The following is a 14263-nucleotide window of genomic DNA, read 5'->3' on the forward strand; positions in this document are numbered from 1 at the left end:
TTGATTGGTTTGTTTTCTTAATCAAAACTACAACACGCCTGACCTCTACTGGCCAAAACTGGAGGTGCGTGATTATTAAGCTACAGCAGACAAGCGCCATTATTTTTTTATTCATACAGTACATTCACTTTGAGTTCATCATCAGTTACCACAAACACGAGTGCAAATTGTGCAGTGGTGTAAACATCTAAAACTGTATTACATGAATGATTTTTCTTCTTCCTCTCATGTTAGACTGTCCACCCTTTAAGCAGGACGTGTCTGCAGCTCAGTCCACTTTTACACTCGTCTATTCATTAAACCTGATTTAAATATTATACACTGTATTTTTGTGAGTCTCAAAAAACGTGATAAATGCCGCCATGACGCTGAGACATGATCAGACACATTCAGTGGAAAAAGACTTGAGGGATGGAATGCTGCTCTGCAATGTTTTCCAGGCTCACACTGTCACACCTGTAACACACACGCACACTGACCGCCTTGGAAATTCCAGACAATGGCATCGTGTATTTGATTTCATAGTTGCTGATGCTGCAGTTTAGTGGGAACTGACATCAAGAAAGTGATACGTTTGTGTTTCACAACCAGCCACTAAACAGGTTTAACAAAGCAGACCAAGGAGCCAGGAAGTATGGCATTTGCCAACAAGATCAAGAATTGGAGATGGGGAAAATACACACACACACACAGAGTCGGAAATATATTGTCTAAATTGCCCTTCGCTTGTGGAATGATCAAAAGTACATTAATGATCAAAGTACATGAACGAAGTAGTTGAGTTTGTTGCACTTCATTTCACCCATTTACTTGGAACGATTGACATGGCTTCCAGGGAAGGAAGGTCTTTTGTGTGTGCGTGAGTCAGGCCGCGTCGGTCACACCCATCCCCGGCTCTCCCACCTCCCAAACCGCCCGCCATGTTCTGGAGGAGGAGAAACATTTAGCTTACCATTAGCATTAGCAACACTTTGGCTAGGCGGAGGCGCAACAAGCTCGCCGCAATAAGTACACTATCTTGATTTTTTTCTCCCCTTTTTTTATTTTTTTAAACGTCTGGAATTTGAGGAACGCGTTTTAGGGTCTACAGCCCTGGACTCTTATTTAAATCAAACCCAGTTCGAAATAAACGGTAAGATACCGCCTGCTTTGAATTCGTAGAGGAATTATTTCGACGTTTGGTAGAGTCCCTTAATCCAGTTTTCAGTGGCGATGTCTCGACCGAGCACCCGTTAGTAGAGGATTGGCTACATCTTTTAGCATGCTAGTTGACTGATTTAGTGCCGTTTATGGATTACGTTAATTGTGCAACGCAGGGTCGGGTATAATTCCAATAAACGCAAAGCAAGCGGTGCGATTTGACGCCAAGTTGGCGACATTTGACGTGATTGAACCGACCAAAGAGCACCGACGAGCTCTGCGGGTGGCTAGCTTTGCTCCCCAACTTTTTTTCCCCGTCTAAGTGTCCCAACACTCGGCGTGAATAAAATGCCACTTGGCTCCAGCGGCCTGTTTACTGAGGTGTGAAAAACAATAAACGTTGCACCAACATTGATCGTCATCAAGGCACGTTGCGAATAAAGTTACGCAAGTTAACTCACAAGTTTGCGCGCAACTTGCTAACATTACCGCTAATCGCTAGTTAGCATCCAAGCTATTTCGACTGAGATTTCACAAACTCCGCGCTAACTTCCATAAAATATTTATGTTAATTTCTTGTCGGAATACAGCACGTAGATAGGCTTGTGAGTGAGTGAGCTAGTTTGTGTCTATAGGGAACTAAAGCTACGTCAGTGACTCGTGAGAAATCAACGCGTCAGTTCAAGGAAACGCTGTGATTTGTTCTATTTATTTTGCTGCATCGCCGTTTATTCATGGTTTCCCCCTACATTCCTACGCCTTTCCAACACTGAATAATGTCACGTTTTCAATGCTCTTTGATGCGGTTTTGCGTCATTTAGCATTTTTGTGCCAGGGCGCTGTCTCTGTACAACATTGATTGTGTTTCCAACTGAATCAGTACACAGGGCCGTTTTTGGCTGTACAGTACAAGTGAATGTGAAATATTGTGTTATTTGTGGCTGTGGACCGAGCCAGTGTGTTGTCATAATGGGTGGAGCAATGAGCATCATTGTTGTTGTTGTCATCTCTTGCATGACCTGGCTTTTTAATTACAGGCTACGGAGACGCAAGGACGGACCTATGAGGACGTGGCTCGCCCCTTTATTTTTAAGATTTTAAAAACTGCTTCTATCCTTATTAACCATACCTTACTGCAGAGTGTATAACACACAAACTTTTCAAACTTGTCAGCCTCATGAGGGGCGCCCAGGCGAGCATTCAATCTCCCTATCAGCTTTCCGTCACTATGCTTTGCTGCTGTCAAGGTAGACTTTTTTTTTTTTTAGGTTTCCTGTACCGTTGTGGGAACTGTTATTGGGGCAAAGTTGTCTTTGTAGTGATTTTTCAAACAAATCTATGGTGCATTTCCAAGGTTTTGTGCCACACTGATCATCCATGGCAAAAAAATAACAATATAGGCTTTGTTGTTTGAAGCAGTTATAGATGAAAAAGGAGAGATGCAAAGTCTCCTTTCACAAGTAGATCAGAGATGTCATGATCACAGATGCTACACTGTACACAGGCTGGTCTTTACGTAAATGCAGGGTACGGAGTATGTACGTTTTTTATGATTAGCAATGAATTTTTGTCGTGTTTTTAATTTGACAGGAAACTCCCTGGGGGGAAAAGTGTTACTTGTGCATCCATAATTCAGAGCATTGTAACAAGTCATGAGCAAAACCAAGTACTTTTAACGCATTGGTGCTTATGTTCTTCAGTTTACATCTTTTTTTTTAGCTGCTGCGGTGTGCCTGGGAGAGGCCAAAGGTGCTAAATATGGTACCAACTCAAATTAAATGAAACAGCAGTAATACCCATCTGCAAATTTGTCACCGCTTATCAGTAAGCCATAAAGCGTTCTGCCCCTAAGATGGATGTAACTTCCCATCCGCATCGCTGATGTCATGTTATTGCCTCATGTCTTTGTACTGAAGCAAAGACAACATAATGTGGAAAGATAACCGTCACTCTGTCTGCTGTAGGCCCTTCAACTTTTGGAATAGCCTTCGAGCTCAGGAAAAAAGCACAATGATATGACTCTTCGTTTGCTGTGCTGTGTGCTAAGTGCAGATCAATTCTGTTTTGTGTCTGAGACAACGAAAAGGAGGACAACTCAGTTGGCTATGTCAGGACTGTTATTTTGTCTTGAAGATGGGGTGTGGTGGAAATGAGTGTTTGCAGAAAAATAAACATGCCTGTTTGAAAAATCAGATTTCCGATTTTAATGAGTGTTTGAACTCGATTGACACATTTCCACCCTTTTCTCCACACAGGCTTGTTTCTTAGAAACTTGTGAGATCAGCCCAAGAAGGACGGACGGGAAGGGGGGGTGCGGCTGTGTTTGTGGTGGGGGTTTGTTTTCCGGTGTGTCTGCGTGCATGCGCATGTGTGTATTTGGGCCGGGGATAGTTGTGGGGGTCGCGCTGGACAAGACAGACTCTCTTCTCTTCCTCCTGTCTGCAGTGAGTGAATAGGTGATTATTGCAGCAGATGTGTAATTAGGCCTCGGTCGTATTCATGGCGATGCAGGGTGATGAGGGAAAGTTAGCGGGGGTGGCGTGGGAGGTGGAGGCGGGGCATTCTCCACAGGAATCACATTTGACTGGCATTAAGCGAGTTTATGGGATGTGCCAAGTTGTTTTCTCATTCCCCAAGCGCTCTCACGCATCCTCGTTTCCCCTCCAGCTGTCCCTCCGTGGCATGGCCAGGCCGGAAGCTGTCCTCACAATCAAACCTTCAAATAGTGACTTTGCAAATGAAACGCACACCTCTGAACACTCCTTACCTAACCACTGTTTACGCTGTCATTCGGTTGTGGGGCGTGCTGGCGCATGCCGAGTGCGCGTGGGATATTACTGAATAGGACATGCCCGTAGCCATCCCTTTGGATGTTGAGGACAAAGGGTGCAGATACAGTATAGTACAGGAAACGGATTTTTCTCTTCATCGGGGAGACCAATAGTTGAATAGGTGATACAATTGAATATTCTGGTTTCGAAATGTTTCGTTAACTATTAATTAGGATTAAGATGGTGCGGAATACCTATCTGCGAGAGCTATGAATAAATTTCACCTCGGATCTAAAGGACTTTGTTTTATAGTTAATGATGTTTCAGGACAGCAATCTCTTTGAATACGGTTGGGCTATGAATGATTTCGGTTCTCCAATAATCAGATCATATGTCATCTTCTTGTGATTTTTATTTCACAGGTTCTACGACGATTCATAAGTTGAACGTAATGTTAGATAAGATTCATAGTTACTGTTGGCCAAGAGACCTCGACAAATTTGTCGTTCCGGATTCCGGATGCTTCACTGTAACATTACATCTGTCGCCTGTAATTAATGAACTTTTACTTTGTGCTTCCTAGGTAATGGCACGGTCGCAAGCACTGTCGGCACTTTGTGTGCGGAAATGGTTTTAACAGACATTGTTCTGGAGGACTCAGGAACACTGCACTGGCCTGAAGAAGCCTCATAGACTCTTACTAATCCAGCACAAAGTTATTTGTTTTCGGACCAGGAGCCCTTAGACTGACACGCAGCTTTTTGCATAAATACGCAAAACCTGTGGCGTGAGCGCTCCTGTCGGTGCCAGAGTTGAAACTGTTGATCTCCTGCGCGTTCCGCCTCAACCGCCACAATGCCAAGCTCCACCATCCGCCGCCAAATGAAGAACATGGTGAACAACTACTCTGACGCAGAAAAGAAAGTCAGAGAGGCGACCTCCAATGACCCCTGGGGCCCCTCATCTTCACTCATGTCGGAAATCGCCGACTTAACTTACAACGTGGTGGCCTTCAGTGAGATCATGAGCATGATCTGGAGACGACTCAATGACCACGGCAAGAACTGGCGCCATGTCTACAAAGCGCTCACCCTCCTCGACTACCTGATCAAGACCGGCTCGGAGCGAGTGGCGCTGCAGTGCAAGGAGAACATCTTTGCCATCCAGACTCTGAAAGACTTCCAGTATGTTGACAGAGATGGTAAGGACCAGGGCATCAACGTGAGGGAGAAGAGCAAGCAGCTCGTGGTCCTTCTCAAAGACGAAGATCGTCTCAAAGGAGAGCGGTAAGATATTACTCATCCAACTGAAACCCACGCAAACGCCGCTCGGTTTGACTCAACAGCCGCGTTATAGAGAACTTCAAAACAACTACAGCTGTTTTCAAGTCTCAAGACTCAACCCCTCTGAGCCTTTTGGTAAAGAGAAGACCCTTGGGGATTTTTCAAGAAGATTGCTGTGTTTTACCCGCATAGGTCTCAGGCTTTGAAGACCAAAGAGCGTATGGCCCAGGTGTCCACGGGGAGCAATCAGATGGGCTTTGGTCGAGGCTCATCCCAGCCCAATCTCTCGACTTCCTACAGTGAAGAGTACGGCAGGTCGGAGGGCTCGCCTGCTTCCTACCATGGATGTGAGTATCATTGTTTTTTTTCCAAGTTTAACTTTCTATTACCATCATAACACCCACTTCATTTAAACTGCTCGAAAAGCGGGTGGGGGGCAAAAAGTGATTTTGGGTCATCCCTGATATTTAATTTGGCAATTTTGTGCCGACTTTTGTCCATCAGCCACATCTCCCAATGCGGGATCAGAGTTGGAGCAAGCCAGACCTCAGACGAGCGGTGAGGAGGAACTACAGTTGCAACTGGCTCTGGCCATGAGCAGAGAAGCAGCAGAGCAGGTAGGAGGCATGTGCGCTCCAGGGCAGACAATTAATCATCATCGGTGCAAATCTGGGTCGTTACTGCATTGTATCAAATCAGTCTCGTGTTTGAGAAACGTCTTTGAGGGCTCATCTAGTTTCTGTCAGTATTGTGTGTAGTTTTGGAATCACATCAAGTGTACACAATCTACTCCTGTATATGTAATCAATGACAGACCTTAGGTGAAGATGAAATGTCAATCGCTCGCGTGCCAAATTACAGGAGGAGCGCATCCGCAGAGGGGACGATCTAAGACTACAGATGGCCTTGGAGGAGAGCAAGAAGGGAGGTCCGGACTCTGGCAAACTGGCACACAAGAAAAAAGAGGCAAGTTATCATCAAAGCATGAAACATCAAGTGACTTGGCACAAATATGCTAAATTAGTCTCCTCACGCTCATTTTGCCTGACCCGATCTCTTCCCCCCCCCGAAGCAGTGATGAATCTTAACAGAAGATGGCCTAGTCAGCCCACCAATTATGTGACTCAATAAATGGCATGACTGTTCATTTTCATTAACATGAGATGACTGCTAATATGGCTAAGCAGTTTCATATTACATCCACAGTTGCTACCACTATCGTTTTTTTTCCTCTCTAGCAATTTTCAAATGAACCTTCCTCTTTTTTTTGTATATATATATTTTTTAGCCGCAGTCATCCCTGATGGATTTAATGGATGTTCCAGAACCAGGTGCCAGTGCTGACCCCTGGGGTGCAGGAGCTCTGTCCAAAGGAGACCCCTGGAAACCTTATGGTACACATTCCGAATTTGCGTGTTTTTGCTTTGAGGGCGATGTATTCGGGACCGTGTTTGTGTGTAAGTGCCTCACCCCTACCTGAAACTCTGTGAACTGTTGGTTGACAACTAGGAATGTTGCTCTGCAGGCCCAGTGACAATAAAGCAAAATAGATGAGAGTTTCCACTGCGGAAATTCACCCCTGACAGACCACATGAAGGAGCGGGTTTGCGGGGAGAAATAAGTGGCAATTGCCGAGGGGTAGTAGAAAAAAACAGCAGCAAAGGTTGAATGGGGGATATCTTATTTACCCAAGACCTCACGCACTGTTGACATCAGTAATTAGCGAATGCCCGTTTTCAGTTTGTTCACTTCCCTCACTGATGTCAAAAGGGAGGCACTTGCAAAATTCCTCAACAACCTCGTGAGGCTACGCTTTAATGAAGCCACTTAATTGTGTTAGAAAGGTCGTGACAGGAGGAGAGACGGTTTGGGTTAACAGCTGAAAGGGGGATCGGTTTGGACCTTTGATTCCTGCCACCAAAACACTCATTCTTGTAACTTATATTTAACCTGTCCATACTTTGCCACTCAGTAGACCTATTTCTCACCCCCAAGGTTCTGCTTCTAAGTCGGCAGCCTCAGCGGACCCGTGGGGGGCTCCTACCTCACTTCCAGCCGTGAAGAGCAGTGATCCATGGGCATCAAACTCCACTCCCCCATCTGATCCCTGGGGGTCGGCCGCTACTCGGCCCAAGGCTTCCAACGCAGGTAACCCATAGCGATATAATGACAATGACATAACAATGACAAAGTAATGAGCTAGAACAAATGATGGAACGGCATCATGGAGACGCAAATGGCGTTTGGTTGTGCCATTTGCCTTTTTTTTTTGCGCCTGTCTCCTATGAATCGACTTTGATATTCATTCACATTTGTTTTGTCTGTCACCATCTGTGCACGTGTTCGTCTTGGCTTTGTATTATATGTGTGTGTTGTCTCCATCCAGGTAGCTTTGACCTGTTCAGTGAATCCAATGGTACGTCCAAAGAGGACTTCTCAGAGTTTGACAGCCTGCGTTCCTCCTCCTCTGTCCCTGCTGGTACTCACCCTGTCCTTGTCCTCCCTATTGACACAGTCTGTGTTGTTCCTCCTACGTGCCGTCCGTTGTTCTAATATTTCTGCAGGTCACACGCACGTGTCCTGTCTGTGTATGTTTGTAACTACCAGACTCGAGCAATGAGCCTCGAGCAGCCATGTTTCTTTTCCACGAGAAAACCCAACGAAAGACATGCTGTCATAACAATCAGATTTTCAAAGAGAAGGCCATTTGCTCTGGTCTGGTCTTGTATCACTGGGGTGTTAAATCTTGTTGTGGTCTCACCTATTTGGACTTTTAACATCACAAGGCTCAATATCAGAGGTTTTGCATCACAGTTTTTAGGATTAACATGCAAAAAAAATGCTCCTCAAAATGTCAAAGTTGCTCCTCAAATGAAGTCAATGATTCGCAAAACTCTTGGGCAAAGAAAAACAATGATTTCGAGCCTTTTCTCATGACTGTAATGAAGAACTCTGTTTCCATAAATTCCGAATGCGAGGCCATCTTGGCACAGGTCTTCGTGGCTTTCCCCCTTTCGGTTAGATTCTGCGGGCAGGGTGATCCTAGATCGAGATTTGTGCTTCAGCTCAATGCAAACATGCCGGATTCCGTGCTAAATTTGCTAAAATCCGAAGGATTGTCATGTTAATTCCTCTTCTGAGATGAGTTTGTCCAAATGACACGTGTAGAAGATGGCTTGCTGGGTTTGGTGGGTCTCCATCGCTCTTTGTATCCATTGCTACCACAAAGGCTGTCTCTTTCTGATGTCCTCCCATAGTAGTTTCTTCTGATTGACTTAATGTGTCAATATAATTTTTTTTTTTACAGTGAAAACTCACGTGCAGATGGAATGCACTGTATCATTTGTATTTCAACTTTTAATGCTGAGATGTCGTTCTCAGCAGAATACATTTACTTGAGTATCGTTTGTTGTGTATTGAGTCTGATGTATGTCAAAGTATATGTTGTACTGTATTCTGATTTCATTTTTGTTCTATTTCACGCCCCCGCTTGATTGTAATTGCGGTTTCTGCATGTATACAACAACTCGTGTTTTGTAGGTGATGGTGGTATAGCATCCTCTGTTCCATCCCAAGCCAGTCTTGCCAGCAGCAGCAGTTTGGACATCTTTGACCCCCTTCCCACATCCAGCTCTACTTCTTCAACCAGGAAGACTCCAGAGTCTTTCCTGGGGCCCAACGCTGCCTTGGTCAACCTGGATTCTCTTGTGACCAAACCAGCCCAACCTGCACCAGCGTTCAACCCATTCTTGGCTTCCACAGGTAGGTGCATGTCAGCTGTTATGTTTTTTTTTTTTTTGCCAACACACAAAAAGAGAAACATACATGTTTACCATGTCTTAAATTGTTGATGATTCTAAATTACTGATAAAAGATTTTTTTTTTTGTGCTTCTGACATTGTCTGTGTTTACTCAGGTGGCGCCGCGGCAGCCTCCGCCACCCCTGCCAACCCCTTCCAAGTGAGCCAACCGGCCCCTCCAACCCTCAACCAGATGCGAGTCAGCCCCATGCCTTCGGGGTTCGCCAGCGGCATGGCCGATTCCATGGCCGTATCCTCCTTGCCCACTCAACCCATCTCCATGGTCCCATTAGCAGGCATGGCCCCCGTGGGACGCCCGATGGGCGCTATGCCCCAGCCACTGATGAGCACGCACCCCCAGGCTGGGTCGCAACCCACCGGAGCCACCAACCCATTCCTTTTGTGAAGGGATGACTGCAGGACAACGTGCACGCAGAACACCCCCCCCCCCCCCCACCCCCCCATCTCTACAAAGCTTCATGGAGAAGTTGTCTCGTCCCATGTATCCCTTTTCTAACCAACCCCCCAGCAAGTTCGTAGACACTGTGGCATCCTTTTAACATTACCACACGCTTCCTCCTCTCCTTGTGCTACAAACTGCCTCGTCCCATGTGTTCCATTTCGATGCGACACTGATGTAGATCACTGTCCACTTGGCATCAGAGCTAGAGTAGCAGGGGTGTTTACATTCCCCCCCCCCCTCGGGCCCCCACAGAGGCAGGTGAAGCCCCTTGTCCCTCACCCTCCTCCCTTCCTCCGTAGGATTGCTCCTTTCTTCTGTGGGGTGACGGAAGCCTGACTCTACTAACGCCAGGATCTTATCTCGTCACTAGAGCTAATCTTTTATAAGCCCCGTCAGCTGAATAGTGTGCGCATGTAGGCACACGCGTGTATGTGTGTGAGAGTGGGTGCACATATTTGTGCTATTACACTGTGTATTTCCCAGTAAGTCTTTCCTTCACTTTCTGGCGTTTGAATGATAAGAGACCGTCAGATATGTTTATACTCTGTGTGTGTTCCGAAGCAGGGATTTTGCACATTTCGTTGGCTTTTTATTTTTTACTAATAATTTACGCGACTGTTGGGCTCACCGCGACACCTTAGCGTAGCCAAGGAGGCTAGCTGTAAAACGGGGCGTGACGGCTCAAACTTGGACTTTTTCTGTACCACTCCCATCACAGTGCTGGGCACGCCATTGAACATGCTGACCAACACGGATCGCGGTATTAAACTGTGGGAATGCTTCTCAAAGGAGACGAACCCCCGCTAGCCGAGTGATTAAGTGGCATGGCATGCTCGCAGTTAACTTGTCAATGCCCTAATCCTGTAACTCCCATGTGATATACGACATTAAGGCCACACCCAAATGTGCGTTGAGACATAAATATATTCAATGTCACAGTGTCAGTATTCAAGCACATAAGTAGGCGTTGTCGGGGAAAAAAAAGTTTTGTTATTGTACTAGGGTCAAAGGGAAGAGGGAGCGCGTGCATAGTTTGAACGGGAGATACCAGCTTCCACGTGTACTTGAATGCAAAACTTGTGGCGGTTACCTGTTTGTCTGCAGCATCTTGTGTTGGCACGCTTCAATCAGCAACTTAAGAGGGTGGATTCATTGCCACGCAGTCGAAGAGCAAACTGTGTTCCATGGAGGAGTTACGAGGTCTTTTTTTCATGGTTAGATTTTACTATTTACTCATTCGGATCCTTTTTCTGTCGTTGAGGTGTTTACTAGCTGCATATTTCAGTCTGCATCGGGTCATCTTAGTGTTTTACCTTATGGGTCAGCCATTCACTTCTCTTAGAAGCAACAACTGTTACCAAAGTCACAGCGACTGATCTCCAAGTCTGAGCGCCCCAACGCCCCCGCCACCCAAAAACCCAGCATCAGGTCACACTTCCGTTTTTTTTTGTTCGCCGACGTGCACACACCATTGTTGCTTTCCACAACATTTTTTTAAAGTTTGTGCAAAAATGAATACTGGAGGATTACTTTGTAGAGAAACAGAGCGTAATAAGAGATGATGGAGACAACTCACTGCCAATATTTATAGTTCCCCCTTGGTGGGCTGCCACCCCCTCCCATCTGCTGTGCTATGCTAGTTTGAACAGGACACTTCAGTCTTGCTCTAAAGGCATGCATTTCTCCGGCAAATGGAGGGGCGGCTTCAACTGCACGCGATGGATAAAGCAGTGGAAAGCTGGTGTATTCTTTTTTTTCTTGGCTCGTGGATGGGTGATAGGTGGATTGAGTGCATACAGCCCAATGAAACCGTTAAATCGCAAAACAAATAATATATGCAAACAGTGCGGTCAGTTCATGTTACAAAGAGATGTTTTGCAAAGATGGCTTTGCTAATATGAATTTATTGAACGGCGCCTCGCAGACAAACTGTTAAGTCACCCTCCTTGATTTCACTAACGTTGAAGCGATGATGGAAAACAAAAATGTTGGATGACACTGCAAATGACCACTTTTTTTTTTTCTGACTGTTTCACAGTGGCGGTGTGGTTCCGTAATGGCCCGTGTGTGACAAGCTGATGATGCATCACTTTGTATTCGCTATGCTTTTATTGAGAGAATACCTGACCTTACAGACTGTCTTTGTATGCATTAATAGCCACCTTTTTATTCTTCTGCACGTCTGTCTAGTTACTCTTCTCATAGTGCTGGGAGCAGGCTGCTTTTTATTCGATACGTGCTCAATCTGACGGCATTATATCTGTATAATATAATTTATCATTTGTACTATTGTAACATACCGTTCTTTTTTTGACCTTTATTATTCAGTGTAATGGGTTTTTGTAGGACACGTCACCGTGGAATCTTAACGGCATCTAAATAAACGAGCACAGCAGGGCGCCCCCTGTTGGTTGAGGATGAGTGTAGCTGCATTGGTTTAAAGTAAATGTATATCACATCAACTCTGTAACCCTTGAGTGTCTTTTTTTTAGTTTTTAACAACAAAGATCATCTACGTCTCTGTAAAGTCAAACTTTATGTAAAAATATAAAAATACAAATGATGGAATATGTAACAAAGCCATTTACAAAGACATTTGCATCAAACAAATTTTGAATATAAACAGGACAGTTACCATAATTTCGACGTGTTGTCGTAATCATAACCAGAGCGTTAGGATGGACACTAGAAATGGTCACGTTTCATCCGCGGACCAGCCAGATGTGGTGCCGTAAGATTGTGTGTTTGAGGAATTTGATGGTCCAGAATCATAGCCCAGTTTCTTCATGTCCTTCATGATGATGTTAAAGCAGACAGTCACAAATCCTTGGGAACAAACCCGCGTCACTGTAATAATAAAATGGGTTACCTAATGTGAACGCGGACAGAAAAACAAAACAAAACCCAATCTCATTGCTTCTGTTCTTATTTACCAGAAAGAATGAACATCCACACATACCTTCTCGCCCTTCACCCTGGGCTACCACTTTCGGGTCTGTGTACTCTGGTCGACGTCCCCAAAGCCAACTAAAAAAAAAAAAAACGGACTACATTAATACTTTCTCTCTTCATTACAAAGCTTTCTTTGTAATGCATTGTGGTGTATAATGACAAAAAAATACATTTAAAAAAAAACTGCCACTGTCCCGACACCAACCCGACTGTCAACTAACCTGGTGAACTTTTGAAGTCTCCATGTGGGTTCAGGAACAAACATGGGCAGGGTCCGTGTATGACTGCGGGGGGCCAACAAAAAGCTGATATGTTTCACACATATAAAAGGGCATACAACATACACTTGCGAGACGCTTTACAATATGCCATGATCTATCATTTGATATGCCACTTGTAATGGATCTCAAAGTTGTTGCAGCTGGTGAGTATGTATTCTACAAGCAAATATGATTGAAAGTTGATGAGGATAGCACCAACTTTCCAGGTGTTAACGGGATGTGTGTTGCTCCATAGCCTCTGACCACATCGTTGCCAAACATGTCTGGTCCATACACACTCAGCACAAGTTGAGGCCCTAATTTAAAAAGAGCACATACAATTTCGATAAACATTTCCTCCGATGGAATAAAATTATTAGTTAATGTTAGTGTGTGCATGTGAGAGAGACTCACATCCCGAAGGGTTTGTGCTCTTAAAAGTGATGTCCAGTGGGAAGTTCCATATCAATTTGTGTGACGATTGACTGCCTTTAGATGTTATTTGAGTGATACCTTCCTCCAAACCCTACAAAGGCAAATAAATTAGAATACAATCATAAACATTTGAATTGGTAAACAATCTCAACTTAAAAAAAAATAACTAGTGCATAGCTGAAAAATAAACAACACAACCCCGCCAAAACAGTGTGGCTCTTGAGTGCAAATGAGAACTCGAGCCTCTATCCCACTGACTTTGGGCAAAGGTTGACTGGTCGCAAGATACACGATAATAGAATTATTAAATTAAAAGTGTGACAAAACTTTACTGTCATCCACTGCATTCAGAAGGGTACTCACAGTAGTGGGCATCCAGTCTTGGCCGTAAACAAAGCAGTATTTGCAGTACAAATCGTCATAACTCGGAAACTGAAATAGAAAATACGCTATGTCAAGTAGATGGACAAGTTAAATCTCTTTCTTCAACCTGCACGAATGCAAAGCGTTACGAGCTTCAAAACGCTAGAGAGCTGACATATATTAGCCGCCGTGCTAGAAACGCCAGGCAAAACTCACATTCGCTCCCTCAATCTGTCCGTTCACCGAGAGAAGAAACACAGACGGGTTGTTTGCAGCCATCCTGTCTTAAAACAGTACATCCGACTCTGTTTTCAGAAGTCTATATTTTTCGAAGATACAGTACATTTAGCCTGTTCGGAGTGCTAGCTAAAGTCTCTCCGTTGCTAAGGTGACGCTTGTTCCACCCCACCCTATGGTTCTTCGCGAGGCCCAAATTTAACACACGCGCAATAGCGGAGAACCATTCCTCTAAACGCCCACAAGATGGCAGCAATGGAGCAAATATTTAACTGATGACACCGGAAAGCGTTGGCAGTGGTCATGAGGAGCGGAAGACAACATGTTGGTGAGTTAATCACACAATTCAATTAGTGCATATTTTCAATTTAGGACGTGAATTCAGTTGCACAACAATGTTTCAGCCAAACAGTGTCGTGTGTCTACCAAGTGTTTTCATTACATTCACAACACTTGTAGCCATTAGCCACAATTTTGAACTGAGTATGGTGACATAGTAAGGTAGGGGTTTACAAACGTTTTCGATCTGGGAGCTGGGAATGAGAGGGCATATTGCAAG

The 14263-nt window shown here is 44.7% G+C and overlaps 2 protein-coding genes across 5 annotated transcripts; one reads left to right on the plus strand and one right to left on the minus strand.

Annotated features, from left to right (window-relative positions):
* The first annotated feature begins 857 nt into the window (after nucleotides 1–857).
* On the plus strand, nucleotides 858–11927 carry epn2 (epsin 2). Of its 4 annotated transcripts, none has more exons than XM_052049152.1 (10): nucleotides 858–1132; nucleotides 4495–5197; nucleotides 5387–5541; nucleotides 5699–5811; nucleotides 6056–6160; nucleotides 6483–6588; nucleotides 7190–7342; nucleotides 7581–7673; nucleotides 8735–8956; nucleotides 9111–11927. In XM_052049152.1, exons 2-10 carry the CDS (start codon nucleotides 4767–4769, stop codon nucleotides 9398–9400), a joined length of 1668 nt encoding a protein of 555 aa, XP_051905112.1. In that variant the 5' UTR covers nucleotides 858–1132; nucleotides 4495–4766; the 3' UTR covers nucleotides 9401–11927. The 4 variants fall into 4 exon arrangements, with proteins under 4 accessions (XP_051905112.1, XP_051905114.1, XP_051905115.1 ...); XM_052049154.1 differs by having other exon boundaries at nucleotides 860–1132; nucleotides 7581–7610; XM_052049153.1 differs by lacking the exon at nucleotides 858–1132 and adding an exon at nucleotides 3471–3596.
* A 47-nt stretch (nucleotides 11928–11974) lies between these two features.
* On the minus strand, nucleotides 11975–13884 carry b9d1 (B9 protein domain 1). Its single transcript, XM_052049187.1, has 7 exons — nucleotides 13684–13884; nucleotides 13468–13536; nucleotides 13084–13195; nucleotides 12890–12986; nucleotides 12631–12693; nucleotides 12417–12484; nucleotides 11975–12304 (listed from the first exon to the last, which is right to left on the minus strand). Exons 1-7 carry the CDS (start codon nucleotides 13744–13746, stop codon nucleotides 12153–12155), a joined length of 624 nt encoding a protein of 207 aa, XP_051905147.1. The 5' UTR covers nucleotides 13747–13884; the 3' UTR covers nucleotides 11975–12152.
* Nucleotides 13885–14263: the final 379 nt, after the last annotated feature.

This window comes from Hippocampus zosterae, chromosome 17, assembly GCF_025434085.1.
Source record: "Hippocampus zosterae strain Florida chromosome 17, ASM2543408v3, whole genome shotgun sequence".
Lineage (NCBI taxonomy): Eukaryota > Metazoa > Chordata > Actinopteri > Syngnathiformes > Syngnathidae > Hippocampus > Hippocampus zosterae.